This window comes from Sinohyriopsis cumingii, unplaced genomic scaffold (genome assembly GCF_028554795.1).
Source record: "Sinohyriopsis cumingii isolate HCF-2022 unplaced genomic scaffold, ASM2855479v2 utg002115l, whole genome shotgun sequence".
Taxonomy (NCBI): domain Eukaryota; kingdom Metazoa; phylum Mollusca; class Bivalvia; order Unionida; family Unionidae; genus Sinohyriopsis; species Sinohyriopsis cumingii.
The window spans coordinates 628842-645394 of NW_028316133.1; the positions used below are offsets into that span (position 1 = coordinate 628842).

The 16553-nt window shown below is 36.5% G+C and overlaps 1 protein-coding gene across 4 annotated transcripts in view; it reads left to right on the forward strand.

Moving 5' to 3' along the window:
- The window catches only part of LOC149771134 (uncharacterized), a 106548-nt gene that overhangs the window by 14001 nt on the left and 75994 nt on the right, over positions 1–16553 (forward strand). For all 4 annotated transcript variants that reach the window (XM_089948844.1, XM_089948846.1, XM_089948847.1 and 1 more), the window contains exon 4: positions 14669–16135. In XM_089948844.1, coding sequence (XP_089804970.1) covers positions 14669–16135 — 1467 coding nt within the window. The remainder of the gene's footprint in view (positions 1–14668; positions 16136–16553) is intronic.

Genomic DNA, 16553 nt, shown 5'->3' on the forward strand with positions numbered 1-16553 from the left:
TCTGGCCATCTGTTGCCCACGGTCTGTGATCTTCTCTCCCGTCAGGGATTTCAGGGGAGCGACCCCTTTCACTGTAGGGCCTAGAGCCTTCTTGATGCCACTGTACATACCTTGGATGTGTCCGGACTCGGCACTGCGCTGGATCCCTTCACACAGTTGTTGCCAGTACTCGTTCGCACACTGTCTAGCAATGCGTTGGGTGTTACTTTGGGCACTTCTGAGAGCAGCAAGCGTCCGTTCATTAGGGCATTTTTTGTAAGCTATGAAGGCTTTTCGTTTCTCCTTGATTTGTGGTTCCATCCTTGATAGATGTGCATTGAACCAGTCCTGGCTGGGTCGTTCCTTCTTGCCAAATGTTGACATAGCTGTACTGTAGATGGCACCCTTCATGGCGTTCCACTTGGCTGTAGTGTCGTACTCAGGCAGGTCCTGGAGAGCCTTGTTCAGGGCAGACACATACTCCTCCACCTTGGCAGGGACTGACATCTGCGCAGTGTTTATGCGAGGACGTCCTTTTGGTTTTGAGCGGTGTAGCGTGTGTGGCTGTAGTCGCACTCTGCTGCTCACAAGGGCATGGTCGGAGTCACAGTCTGCACTGTGGTAGGTTCTGGTGGAGAGGACGCTGTTAAGGGCAGAGCGCCTGGTGATGACCAAGTCGAGTTGGTGCCAGTGATGAGATCTGGGGTGTTTCCATGACACTTTGTGTTGTGGCTTACACTTGAAGAAGGTTTTTGTGATGCACAGGCCATGGTAGGTGCATAGGTCCAGCAGTCTATGGCCATTTTCGTTGGTCTTTCCAGTGCCATGATATCCGAGGCAGGTAGGCCATGACTCGTGGTCCGCACCTACTCTGGCATTAAAGTCGCCGAGGAGGAATATTGGTTCATTTTTGGGGCATCCTTTGATCTGTTCGTCCAGCTGCCCATAGAACTGATCCTTCACGTCTTCTGATGACGTGAGGGTTGGGGCGTAGACACTGATGATGTTGACAGGACCTGAAGCAGTGGTGAGGTGGATGGACAAGAGACGCTCAGTGCCCCCTGTGGGAGGTTCAACCGAGGCCAGGAGATTGTTTTTGATGGCAAAGCCCACTCCGTGCTGACGGGGCTCCTCAGGTTCTCGACCCTTCCAGAAGAAGGTGTAGTTTTCCTCTCTCAGGGAGCCACTAGAGGCGAGCCTGGTTTCCTGGAGGGCAGCTGTGCTGATATTTAGTCTGGTGAGTTCTCTATCGATGATGGCCGTCTTTCTGGTGTCGTCTACTTCTCTGAGGTCGTCGGAGAAGCCTGTACACATGGTGTGCACATTCCAGCTTGCAAATCGAAGAGCTGGAGTCTTCTTTATTGGTTTCTTGTTTTTTTTTGTCTGGTGTGGAATTACCGTCTGCTTGTCATGCTGAACAACACACTGAGCTCCAGACACCCACTGGAGCAGGCAGACGATGGCGGGTCAACACCTTATTGACCGGGGGCTGCCCGGCTTGAGGTGGGCGATAGTTGGCCAGTGGGACACGATGATCCCTCCCACCGTCAAAGCTGACCCGTGGCGCCCCTTCCCTACGCCAATCGGGTGGGACCTTGAGGCCCTCATATGAAGAAATTTATTTATTTTAGTTGCATCTCTGAAGCTACTGGATATATTGGGTTTGGAAGAAGGAAATAGAGTGGGCATTTCTAATCTCAACTGGAATAGTATTCCAGAGCAAAGTTCCAGAGTATTGGAAACTTTTTTAAAAATAATTCCTTATTTGGTTTGGGAATTTTATACTCTTTGGTAGACATGGATCGTAGGTGGGGAGTTATTACCAGGTAGCCTATACTGGAATAGTGATTGTAAATATTCAGGAGCGCTGTTATTGGATATCCTGTACATTAATTTGGCTTTTCTCAAACAGATTCGGTCTTTAATAGGTAATATTTTTAACTTACAAGCTAAATTTTCTTTGTTTCCTTTCTGGATTGATATTAGCCCAAATGCTCTTTTTTGAAGATGTGCCAGCTTTGCTGTGTTTTTATCATTTGAATTACCCCATACTGTATTACAGTAGTCTTTATAGGGTTGTATGTAGCTGTTATAAAATAGTTTTCTGTGCCTTTCAGGGAGAAAATGTCTTATCCTACTGAGAAGCCATAAACTTGAATTTACTTTTTTACTGATATGTTTGATATGTTCAGTCCATGATAGGTTATTATCTACCAAAACACCAAGTAGTCAACCATGACAGACCATTTGCAAATTTTTATCCTTCCTTGTCAGACATAGTTCATCACTATCAAGATTTGTCCTTTTTCGCTGTGTTGATAAAAGTAATATTTTAGTTTTACTAGTATTTACCACCATGCCATTGCATGTGTACCAGTTGTCCAGTTTGTTTAGGGCATTCTGTAAAGATATCTGACAATGTTGTGTCATCTGCATAGAAATCTGTAGATGATATTGAGTCCCTTAGTATAAGTGATAGGTCATTAATAAATAATATAAATAGCAATGGACCTAGAATTGAGCCTTGTGGTAGTCCATATCTAATTGTTCCATGTTCAGACAGAACATTATCTATATAAACATCTTATGTTCTCTCTCTTAAGTATGAAGTATAGCATTTAACTGTGCTTTCGTCACATTGGTAGATTTTCACTTTCTTGTTATTCTACCATTTTCAAGTGCTTGAAGCCATTTATCAGTTAGGGAGATCAAGGCATTCTCACATGAATGGTTTTGTCTAAAGCCTGATTGATCAGGGTGTAACGGCAAGTGTTCGGTGAAATATGACATGGACATGTTTTTCAATCAATTTTGACAAGTTTGGTGGTATTGAGATTGGCCGGTAGTTATCAGCATCATCCTTAGAAACAGATTTGTGAATAGGAGTTACTTTTGCATTTTCCATATTTTGGGGACAGATGAAGTTATACTTAAATTGATTATGAATGTTATGCTATCTAAAATATCAGAGGCAGAAGATTTAGTGAGTTGTGTACCAATCTGATCAAGTCCTGTAGCTTTCTTGGTATCAAGTTCACTGAGACATTTTTAACAAAGGCATTTGATACTGGTGGGATAGAGAAACATACCTCCTTAGAGATTTTGCTGCTGCAGAACTTTTTCAGTTCATTAAAGTTGTTTTCTATCACTAGTTCTTTTAACTTTGTGGTAATGTTGGTGAAAAAATCATTGAAAACATTTGCAATGTCAGTATCATCAGTGATTATGGTGTCATTTACCAGAAGTGAGTGAATTTTATTTGTCTGATCCTTTTTTATTTGTAGCTTTTGGAGAGAGAAAAAAGAAAGGTTACAGGTCGATTGTAATCTGTATTTTCAGTTATCTGACGATTGTGATCTTCCTCACATACTAGGACACTACTATATTCCATTATCAATTAACACCTCTAAATCAACGATTCATTGTTTTAATTACAATATATAATGTCACAACAACTACATGGATATGCAGTATTATTTACATGCTAATTAAATATGCTTTGAGCGTTGGTTATTTCAGTTGAAACCAGATAGAGGGCAAGATTTGACAGAAGAGGTCAAATCTGCAAGGCTGCCAGTAGCGAAATGAGGCTGTCTTAGGGAAATAAAAATCTGTTGATGCGCTCTTGAGGTCATTGTTCATACAGCAGATGTTGTAAGGACAAGTGATCACATGGATCACTTGTTATTGTACTTGCCCATAAAGATAACAAGATAACGTAGAATAGATTTGAAATAAAATATTCATTTTATCCAATCAAAACAGTACAAGTACTTAAAAGATAGTATTTATACGAAATGAGTTACATTCAAATTTACGATAGAAAATGACTAGGTTTTTTTATTTTATTTATTGACTATAATGAAACAATAAGACTAGTTGACCAGTGGTATGTGGTCTTCACTGTAGCTTGTACTGAGATATAATTTTCATTGGATAAGACAACAGAGGGCTTTCAAAATCATTTTAAAATGCACATGGTGTTTTGTTATGGTGGCAAACATAATAAAGAGAACTAATTAACAATAATATTTAAGGATGTGTTCTGTAAAGGGCTTTGTCTAGTTGTTAATAAACACCAGTAGATATCGCAGTGACAATAAGAGAGATTATGCATCAATCATTGTATTTTCTCACTGACAAAGTAGACAAATAAGGGCGGATCGATGAATAGAAGTATATTAACAGAAGAACTGCTATTTCAGTAAGGGATGATTAAAGGTATTTCTTGATGATTATAAATGGTGATTATTTCTTTATTTCTTGATGCCCAGTTTCAATATTCGATATGATACTCGAAGTTAACAAATACCTTGGGTCAGTTTTATTTTTGAGGCAAAAAGTATATATTTTTTCATTGTATTATATGAAACATATTCACAGCATTTGTAGTGTGACATATCTGTCATATATTGGTAGTGTTTCAAAGTCATTTGAAATGCCAACTTCTTGAGCAAATAAAAGAATCAAAATATGCAGTTAAAAAGTAATAAAAGAAGGAAATGATTAGAGACCTGTCTGAACGACGTAGTCTGATGTATCTACAGTGTTCCCCCTCATGAATTGAGCCCCTGGCCAGCTTCCATCCAATCTTTGTGGCCAGAATCCCTTGGCACCAACGAGTTTGTGTTCAAAAGTACCCCTCAAGAAAGGCCACCCCTCAATCAGCAGCCAACATATTAGTACACAATGTAAAAGTTACCCCTCAGAACCATTATTTAATTACAGTAAGGTAAGTAATCCGATTATCTCTCCTTATTTCTGTGTCATTGTGTCAGGTTTTCATCACTGAAAGAAGTGTTGGCTCAAGTACATGTACCTCTAAGGTTATTATTATATCATTGACACAGACATTTGCAGGAAATGGGGTCAACACTATTTTGATAAAACTTTGGGCTTCACAAAGACGATTTTTTTCTTCTTCTGTTTTCTTAATTGCTGATTATGACCAGACATAATTATCAAGATCATAACATGGTCAGATGGAAATGGGGTTAGCAATGTTTTGATGGAGCTTTGGGCTTCACACAGCAGATTTTTTTTTTTGGACGATTACGACTGACGTAATTGTCAAGATCATAACTTGGTCAGATAGGCTAAAAATATATTTTGTTGATTAACACACACACACGCACAGAAACAAATTAACCAAGTTGAACAAAACGGGGTACAGACAAAAACTGAAAAATCATGTGTCAGTACATGTATTGCTTCCTTTATAACAAGGTTTTTCATTTACAAAAGTTTTGTCTGCGAAATTAAATTGTAGTACTTTACAATTAGGAACATAGGAATAAATCATTACAAAACTTTAACATGTCATCGTGTAAATGAAGAAATAGTACTTTAGAAGAAAAAGTAAAAGTTATTCAACATGACGACAATGGGGAGAGTTTACTTGCCGAAAGATTTTATGTTCGCAAGGCTCAAATAAACAAGATCATAAAAGATAAGAAGAATCTTCTGTAAAAGTGGGAAAATGGAGTAAATGGAAAGATAATTATTTTAAATATAAAACAATGTATGTACCAGTATTTAAACATTTTTTAATGGTTTTATAATGTGTGTGTCAACAATATCCCACTCACATTCCATGGCAATGAATAAGAACTATTAATTTATTTTACCTTGAAATAACTCCTTTTTAAGACAAGAAGAACATTTTAATAATTAATGCTACTTTTAAATGAAGATATTAACTGCTTTAAGTCATATGTAGCTTTCCTATACATATACATACACATCTCACAAATATAGTCCCCCTCTAGAAAGGCCACCCATCTTATAAGGCCACTTTCCCGGTGCAGAAGGGGTGGCCCTATAAGAGGAAGACCACTGTTTATCTTACTTGGTATTTTTCCAAACCGTTTGAAATGTGAACTTCTTTTCTTGATTGAAATAAAGAAAACATCAAAATATTTGGTTAAAAAGTAATAAAAGAACGAAAGAATTATAAATGGTGATTCTTTGATTACCTAATCACCTGTTTCAGTATTTGATGCCTCAATTAAAAATTTACGGGAAGCTAACAAAAAGTTGGATAAGTTTATATTGAACAGCAAATTGTATTTTTATCATTTGGGATTAGGCTCAGAAGAAAAATACATTGGTAGTTTTTGACATATCTATATGGTACATCATTATTTTTTCAAAGCCGTTTGAAACGTGAACTTCTCTTCTTGATTCAAGTTAAAAACATAGAAGTACATGGTTAAAATATTAATAAATTAAATGATAAGTGATCTTTCTGTTCAATTATAAATGGTAATTCTTTTATTTCTTAATCACTTATTTCATTATTCAATGCCTTACTTAAAAACCTCGCAAAGTTAATCACTGTTTACATCATACACTTAGAAATACTTTCGTCATTGGACATATCAAAATTGTACCTTGGCATATTTTCCAAGCCGTTTGAAATGAGAACCTTCCTAATTTTAACACATCAAAAACCAAGGTTAAAAATAATACGAAACAAAAAACAACCATTAAACCCACCTTAATTTTAATGATCATGATTATATTCTCGTAAATTTTTTAAAAAACATAATGGCAATACGATATTTTCGATCTTTTTTGTGCAAACATAAATCTTCTTAGTAAAACTTTTATTTACAACAATTTAATGGATTTTCTGAAAACTACAAACTGCTATGTTTGAAAACATATGATACATTTAAATAATTATAATTTTGATAACTGGAATGTTTATGAAAAAGGGTATGAAAAAATAAATGAAATATGGTACTCTTTTTACTTACCATAAGTTGGCCATATCTGCTGTGCTATTTGCACTTTCTTCGCTTTGTGCACTCAATCCCCCATGCAGTCCTGCCACTCGTTTTGATCATATTCATTACACTCTACTTGCATGACTTGGCACATAAGCTTAGCTGCCAAGTGTCCCCATTTTTCCTGTATTTGTCCCGTATTTTGGACCTGAATATGGGTGTACATTTTTCTTGTTAAAAATCCTTTTTTTTAATCAAAAAAAAATTAATAAAAAATTCCCTTGCAATTTTATGTATTTCCTTGCAATTTTATGTGTAAAACAGGCACCCGGTTCCATTCTGATAGAAATTTATCACATGTATTTAGGAATGTAGAGTTCTAAAATTTGATTTGTTCATTCGAAATCGAGGCTACAATGCCAGTCTTTAACCACCATATTGGATTGTGCAAACAGTTGCCACCAGCACTATATCTCATCTTCGTAATATTCAACTTCTAGTCCTGTTGAAAAGGAAAGCAGAAGATTCAGAATTTTCTCCAGCAAAGAAAAGAAAACAGAACTGGAAGGATAATTATGCTGTCATTTTTAGGTTGTAAAACTATCTAGTTAAGGAGAAAAGTTTGCATATTGTGTAATGTGATTTCATTATTGGGCATGGAGGCACCCATGGCATAAAATGGCATGAAAAGCTAATAAACATCAGCTTGATGCTTCATCATCAACAACTCAGCCTGAACATGCGACGTTTATTAATACCAGAGATAACCTTGATCTAATTTGATCAAAATTCAGTTTACTTATTTCTTTCACTAGTTTTACTAGTTTCTTGTCAGTTGTTTGTATTGCTGGCGATTTATTTTGCCCACTTTCTCCAGACAGTAAAGTCGCAAAGGATTACTTGTGCGCTAGAACGAAAACAGTCCAGTAAGAAAATCACACAGAATTCAGATCATCAGTGAAAGATGGTACATTGGAATTGATAATGATTGATAAAGAAAACAAGGTGCGGAAAAGGCTCCCATAGAGAGCCTGTCTGAGTTTGTGTTGCACTCTTGCACCTTCTGAATTGGCACCCGAATGGAACAGGGTGCTCATTCAGAAGGTGCAAGAGTGCAACACATGCATCATTGACATTAAATAATTAAGTTACTGTCCTACTTTACTGATGGTTGTAGATGTTGTAAATAGTTTCATAATGCATTAAAATTTTCAAATCAGTATTTGTTCCTGAAAATCAGTATTTTTGTCATTAGCAGTCGGTATTTTGTACTTGAAGGTTGACAGCTATGCCTAAGGTTTAAACCTTGTATAATTTAGGCCATCTGCTACATAATAAAACCTAGGTATATGTTTAAGCCAATATGCTATGTGCTAAATTGTAAACAGCTTACATGAATTTTATAGATTTGTGATGAAAAGATCGGGCATATTTGAAATCAGTACATGTTAGAAATTAAAGTGCACAAACCAGAGGAGTGTCTTACATGTAGTGGAATTCACTGTAAAGAAATTAAACCTCATTCCAGTGCTAATTATATATGGGTTTAAATTTTCACACCATGATGGTTTATGACAGATGACAGCTTTACTAAAATGAATATTTAATTTCTGGACAGGCAAAACCAGATTAGACAGCTCCAATTAAAAATTACAACATTACATTTATACTCACATAGGCATCAGTACACAATGAATAAAAAATTGTGCAATCCAGAGGAGTTTCTATATGTACTAAATTCAACATTAAAGACGTTAGAAATTTTCTACAGTGGGACAGTCCATGACAGACAGATTTTGCTAAAAATTAATATTTTTGTACAGGCAAATTTTGGGCCAGTTGAGAGGGCTGAAACAATTAATTGATGTATATATACTTTTTCCATATCAATGCCCAAATCGATACAAGACTTGAGTAATCGACACAAAACAATACTTACTATTTGCAAGTTACTTTAATTTACAGCAGTGTTAAGTTATTATTAGTTATTTGCCTTTTTAATCTTGAAATTGAGAATTAATCTGTGATGGCTCTGGCAGGCATATGCACTCACCTTTGTGAGGTTAAAGAAACAAAAAACAAAACAATATTGACAACACACACTTGCCTTGTACAAATTAACATGGTGTCTAACTTAAAATATATAAAAAATGGTTTGAAATCTGCCAATTCCATACTAATTAATTTATCCCATCAGCATGTTTAGCCACTGATAATACATATCAACACAACAGACTTGTTCCTCACATGCTATTTAAATAAATTTAATATCTACTTTTATGTGAAGCTTTTCTGCTGCTTTGTATCTTGTCTAGAATTAAACTTGAAGGCTACACTTCTGAGTATCTATGAAGTCAATGAAGCACACTTACCCATACTCTTTACATGGAGAAAGGGAACCTCCTACACATCCTCAGATTTCACCGAATTCCTGAGAAGAATAATGTATTAGCAGACAGTCTGTCCACAATTGACAAAACAGTCCTAATGGAATGGTATCTTCACTGCTCCATAACAGGGTGAAATTCCTCACTGGGGAGGCTTCTGGTGGACTTGTTTGTGATCAAACTTAAAACAGATTTCCCTTCTACATTTATCCAGTCCCAGACTGAAGAGCATGGGCAGTGGACATGTTCAGCTTCCAGTGGAATCATTAGTTCAGCTACATTTTCACACCATTCCAACTGCTACCTCAAGTTTTGCAAACAATCAGAACTTTCACTGCTCTTGTCTTTCTCATAGCTTCACTGTGGCCCCAGCAATCATGGTTTGATAGATAAACCCAGTTGTCTATGTCACGTTAAGGATCTTCTGTTTCAAGACGGGGACTCTGTCCTACACAACAGCCCACACATTTGCACCTTCATGCTTGACTCTTCTCAGTTGATATACCCACTAGAACAAGTTTTTAGACCAGGTTGCCAGTTGCTTCATTCAGGTCAGAAGAACTTTGACATCCAAGGTCAGTGATACGAGGTGGAGATTCTTCTGTGATTGGTGCAGTAGCAAGACATTAATCCTAGCTGTCACTGTAATCTTTGCTGCTTTTCAAGAACAAAAAATGCTCAGTAGCTCTCTAATGCCCAGATGGAATCTATCTTGTGTTTTGTGGTCTTTAGCCAAAACATCATATGGACCATTGTGTGAGGCTTTATTTGAGAACCGAACATTCAGGCTTGTGTCTTTATTTCCTTTGGCCTCTTTAAGAAGATGCACAATTGACAATGGTTGTCTCCAGTTTAATAGGAATTATGAATCTGTCTGTCTCCTTTGCCCACTGAAATCATTAGGAATTTTTCAAAAAAGGAAATCAGTTACCTTTGGTAGCTTACTACCTATAGGTTGCGCTCTACAGTTTCATATTTTGCATAGGTTAGAATTTTAAAGGAAAGGAATTTCCCCGGCTTTCTTCACTGGTTATACTGGCTATTTAAAAATAACCTTGTATATCTTAGGTATAATTGAAAGAACCTTTAATTCCCTTTATTTTGGTGTATAATTGATGGGTGTACTATGGGTTATACAGTATACAACTTGACCTTACTCCAGATGTGTACCTTTCAAAAAAGTGCTAGCTCCACTTGGTCATTTTCACTTCCAGAACATCAGAGGTAAATTGTATAAAAAAGAGCCGATAACTTTTTTTTACGTTTTATATATTTGGTAATTCATTCATTGCACTTGCATAAGCTGGTATTGTCTAGTCTGGCAAAATTCATTTTCCCTATTATAATAGCTGCTAAGGATAGTGTACGTTGGACTAATTCAGGCTGATTGTTTAGCACAAGGAAGCAGTCATTTTAGTTAGCAGTGTGCTTAGATCATGCACAATTTCCAAAGAAATATTATCCACATGACATTAATGTAGCATAGAGGTATGCCAACATTCTCTCCATTGTGCATGTTTTAAATGCAAACAACTTCTCCTTACATAACGTCACTCTCTCAAAAGTACATAATAACTGGTGAGCGCCTCCATAGTGATCCCAGACTCAATCGAATATGTGCTGGTGATGTTCAAAATGGGCTTTGATGCCGAGTTTGAATACTGTGTTTCTATCTTCACACATCAAATGGGAAAAGGAAGGGTAAGACAAATGCTTTCCTTCCTCATAAGGGCTTCCATTAACTCATTCGGCCCCAGAGGTTTTTGTCGTTCTTGCCTGAAATGTGCGTAGGAATGACATTTGGGGTGCTATTTCTGAATACATTGTAATACAGCGGTTTTCAACAGATTAACCATGAGAATAATGCCTAGTTGTATTAGAAACAGCAATTTCCATGGTTATTTTGCTTGCGCATGAGCAGAAGGGAAAATGTTGGATTTTAATTTTTTTATTTTTTAATTTTTTTTGCTTAATAGACCCATCATTTTCGTATGGAGACCGCAATTTATTCCAAATTCCCACCTTATCCTAGTTTATGCAAAGGTTCACCTGTCTGTGTGCAGTTAAGACCAGTATGCCTTAGATCTGAGGCCAAAAGGTCTAAAATCTGGACACAAAATTGCATTCCGATCTTGAGCGAATTTTGGGTGGAAAAAAACCGGGTCCAAAAAATGAGCTTTTTCTCTCTGTATTTTGTAGTGCAACTAGAACTTCCAGATTATTTGATATCATTTTAGAGCTATATATGTCTGCTTTTTTTAAATACCACCCACGTTGGTCTATCTTAAATGGCCTTGATGCTGCTGGGCTTTGAAGTAGGGTACAGCCTCATCACGCTTACAGACGACGATCAGGGCCGAATCGGTTAATATTCAACTCCCAAGATCTCACGGCGGATTGTCGCCACAATAAAAAGGCAGCATATTGGTGATCCCTTCTCCTGTTTCTACTCATTTGCGCAACAAAGCGCATTTTTTCTCTGGTAATATTGTTGTGACTCAACATTTAGTCCAGAGAGACGTGAACATTCTGTAAAGTTGATCTCTTAACTCAGATGGTGAGTATATTTAATTTTTCTGCTTTTCATCAGTTAATGCATCAGCCAACCCACCTGACAAATTCACCTATGCAGTAGCAACAAGTATTGTATTGCTATTAAAATATATTTTTTGGGGTGTGTGTGTAAAACTAATTATAATTATGTAATAGTTACCCATCCCTCTCTGATGTCCTGATGTAATTATCATCTGTGTCAACTATTCTCCACGTGGTCATGTGCACTTTACGTATAAGCCACCCCCCCACTGAATAGGTATAGACACTAAAGAGTACTTGTTCCGCGTATAAGCAGACAAAATGTCTGAAACAACATCACAAGATGCACACGGTAAGTTATAAATGCATTTATTTAGGCAAACTTACATTAGTAAAAATTATCTGTATTAACTCTCTCAGGTGTTCACTTATATTATTATTACACATAAATGCATACCTGCCAACCCTCACCGATCGACGTTTCATCTTCTGGATTAATACCATTTTGTAATTAAGCTGCACTGCAGTTAAAATGTTTTCACCTCCAAGGAAAAAGATTTGTATTCCGCAAAAGTGAAGTACCACCAAAATTTGGCCTAGCATTCAGCCATCAAACATCGATGTACATTATGCTTTTCACACATTAGTGTGCCGCAAATTTTATAGTTGGGAATGTGCACAATGGCTGGTATTGTTGCTTACAGTTTACCTGTCATACATGTACCATTTAGTAATATTATTATATAGTACATGTATGACAGATAAATTGTAAGCAATGATAAGAGCCCCTGTGGGCATGTGCCAGAATGATGTGAAAAAGCACACTGCTGTAGCACCCCCAGCAGATTTCAGTTTTGGAGTCCTGCATGCTACCAGTGCTGAAGCATTGCTTGTGAGCTTTCTTGTTAAACATAACCTGTTTTTCTCAGTTGGAGATCAGCTACAGTGACAGTGAAAGATTATCTCCTATTGTGAGGAAAAATGAGACAAACTTTAAGTGTCTCCTTAGGTGCTGAAAATTTGCAGCAATTTTATTCACCAAGATTAACCAGCAGGTAAGAAATCTGAACTGTTTTGAAAACAAATTTACCATAGCCTGACAGAGGAAGTTAATGACTGCCACATCATATGCCAAAAAGCATGAAATTTGTGTATATCAGTAAATTTGTCTGCAAATATATAGTACATGTAATCAGTGTAAATAATATGTTTTAGTTTTGTTTTGGGATTTTCATATAATGTAGTACTGACCATTGAAGTGGATGAAGTTAGTGTCATGATACAATTTTTCACTAATTGTTTTCAAAATTCACTGATTATTTTCCAATTTTTCAGGGTTGGCAGCTCTGGAAATGGTATAAATTTCTATGAAAAGTGAAGAAATTTATTTAATTGTCTATTTTCTTATTGTTTTAGCCTGATTCAGAATTGTGTATAACTTGAGCGAATGATAACCAGAATTGAGCATTTGTGTGTTGCTGCAACACTACTCACCCTTTCAACTCGATAATTGTTTGTTTATGCATTATTGTAGTAGACTTATTATATCTGTACACCAGTAATTATGCTTTTATTTTACCTTGAAATTGTAAATACCTAACTCACTAAAATATAATCCTGGTATGACAACAATGAACAACAATAGGGTTTAATTCAACGCTCGTAATTAGGCTAGTGAGTATTTACATAATGGTGCCACTGCATGTACATTCTAGGTTTGAACGCACTGAATGCAGTAAATTCCGCTGAATGAAGTATATCCGTTGGATTCGAATCATGGGCACCATTGCACTAAACTTTAATGATAAATCCGAAATAGAATAATGAAGTTTCACAAATAATGCTTCAAAAATTAAGCTAATACCATAAAATCTGAGTTGTAGTTTGCTTTGATGTAGGTAACCTTATACCCTCATTTTACAAAACTAAGGTAATCTTGCTAATGTTACAGAGTGAAAGGCAGTTACACATCTGAGTACACATATAAATGCTGGTCAAAATTCCCTCTTAACCCAAGCCAGTTTTAGGGTTTGAACAATTAACTGCCTGTATTGCAGTTGGAAAACGAAAGCCCATATCCGCCAGCTATAAACAAAGGAGACAGTGAAACATCCAGCTTTCCATTATGTGGAAAATTATGGTTTTGCTCATCCAAAAAACAAAAATAAAATAGATTGATGATGAACTTAATTGATCTATATTCAAAATTTTAGCCTTTATTATTACCATTCTTTCATGAACATGTAACAGTTATGCTGGTTGTGCCTTGCACAATCGAACGTGTGTACCATTTTTATAAAGATTACATCAGTTTGTAGCATTTCTTATTTCATTGAAAAACAAATAACTTGTGAGCACGTGGCTCAACATAAAAAATGAAACAGCTATTACCATCTAGCTGTGGTGTTATCTGGAAGAATGTGATTTGGTCGAAGAAAAAAAATAAACTAAGCACAATCTGTATGTAATCTGTTTGGGAATAAACAAGGATTAAAGTGATGTTAGGCATAATTTGCACTGTATATTATAGTACAGCCTGGTCTTCAGTGTAAACTCGAACTGGCCTGTGAATTATGAAGTCTTTATTTATCTTTATTTAAATAATAACAAGAGCAATCATAGTAGTTTATAAGAGTTTAATAAGTGTTGGGGCACCAAAAATTAATTTTTTTTCACACATGCATACATGACTTAGGCCACAGAAAAATTACTTTTTTGTGTCCCAAGATTTGCAGACATTATGGTAGTCAACAAAAAGTTTTAAAATCTTTAAAGTTTACATTGTGTTCCACATCTTACCAACAAAGTCAAGATACTGTCTAAGGCTCATGCCATGCTAGGATCATTCAAAACTCTTTTTGGATGATCTTTCACTGACACTGTCTTTAGAAAAACTAAACAATTCAGATAAGATAAATATTTTGAATAGAGAGCTTTGTAGACATGAAAGAAACACGAAAGAAGATGATAAAGACAAATACATAGCTAATTTTAGAAGGTTGTTTGGCTTTCACCAGTGCTGATTTCTATTTGCAGGGAATACTAAGTTGTTTGACAGAGAACCAATGCTCTTCATATTTCCATCTCTCTCTGCTGCTATGAAATTCCATGAACCGTTTGAACATGTTAGGAAAGCAATACAGTATTTCATAGACATTGGCACCTGGGATCCGAAATGTGATGATGCGTCTGAAGCATTAGAGAAAGCTTATATGCATCAGAAGTATGATGTGTGTGATCTGCTATTTCAGGAGGGAGTCTCACTAACAATGAATAATCTTCCTGGCATTACAGACAGCTTGTCATTGACATCTGTCAAGAAAGCAATACAGCATATGAAAGATGTGGGAAACTGGGATCCAAAATGTGATGACGCATCTAAAGCATTAGAGAAAGCATATATGCATCAGAATTATGATGTATGTGATCTGCTAATTCAGGAGGGAGTCTCACTAACAATGAAGAATCTTCCTGGCATGGCAGACAGCTGGTCATTGGGATCTGTCAAGAAAGCAATACAACATATGAAAGACACGGGAAACTGGGATCCAAAATGTGATGATGCATCTAAAGCATTAGAGAAAGCTTATATGCATCAGAATTATGATGTATGTGATCTGCTAATTCAGGAGGGAGTCTCACTAACAATGAAGAATCTTCCTGGCATGGCAGACAGCTGGTCATTGGGATCTGTCAAGAAAGCAATACAACATATGAAAGACACTTACAACTGGGATCCAAAATGTGATGATGCATCTAAAGCATTAGAGAAAGCTTATATCCATAAGAACTATGTTGTGTGTGATCTGCTGATTCAGGAGGGAGTCTCACTAACAATAAAGAATCTTCCTGGCATTACAGACAGCTTGTCATTGAGATCTGTCAAGAAAGCAATACAACATATGAAAGACACTTACAACTGGGATCCAAAATGTGAGAATGCATCTAAAGCATTAGAGAAAGCTGATATGCATAAGAACTATGATGTGTTTGATCTGCTAATTCAGGAGGGAGTCTCACTAACAATGAAGAATCTTCCTGGCATGGCAGGCAGCTGGTCATTGGGATCTGTCAAGAAAGCAATACAACATATGAAAGACACGGGAAACTGGGATCCAAAATGTGATGATGCATCTAAAGCATTAGAGAAAGCTTATATCCATAAGAACTATGATGTGTGTGATCTGCTTGTTCAGGAGGGAGTCTTACTAACAATGACAAATTTTCCTGGTGTGGTAGACAGCTTGTTGTTGGAATCTGTCAAGAAAGCAAAAAATCTTTTGAAAGACACTTACAACTGGGATCCTAAATGTGATGATGCATCTAAAGCATTAGAGAAAGCTTATATGCATCAGAAGTATGATGTGTGTGATCTACTAGTTGAAGAGGGAGTCTTGCCAACAAGGATAAATATTCCTAGTGCTGTAACAGGAGTTCAGATTGAGCCTATGAAGAAAGAAATGCAACATTTGCAAGGGGTCGGCTCAGCACTAAAAGCTAAAGGTAATGCTTATAAATTCCTTAGATCATGTGGTCAAAATGTATAAATCATATTCTCTCCAAAATTCCAAGATTTTTGCAGGTGGTACATCATGATAAAGTTTTTTTTTATTGCAGTTAACATTAATTAGTTCTGTCTCACAAGGTGGCAGTTGACACACTTTTGAAAAACGTGTTCCTGGACACTGGTATGGTATGCAATTTGGTGGAGGTTCACCTTTCAGTATACTGGCACATGTTCATTATGTGGATCTAAACGTGATCTAGTTATGGTCTTATTTAACAAAGGTCTTTTTGAAATTGCTGTATCGGTGAGGTCATCCATCTGTCCATTTTGCAAGAACACATTTTACTGAACCTATTTTTTTAACTTGCATGGTTGTCACATAGCACTATGGCCTATTGATTACAATGTTTTGCA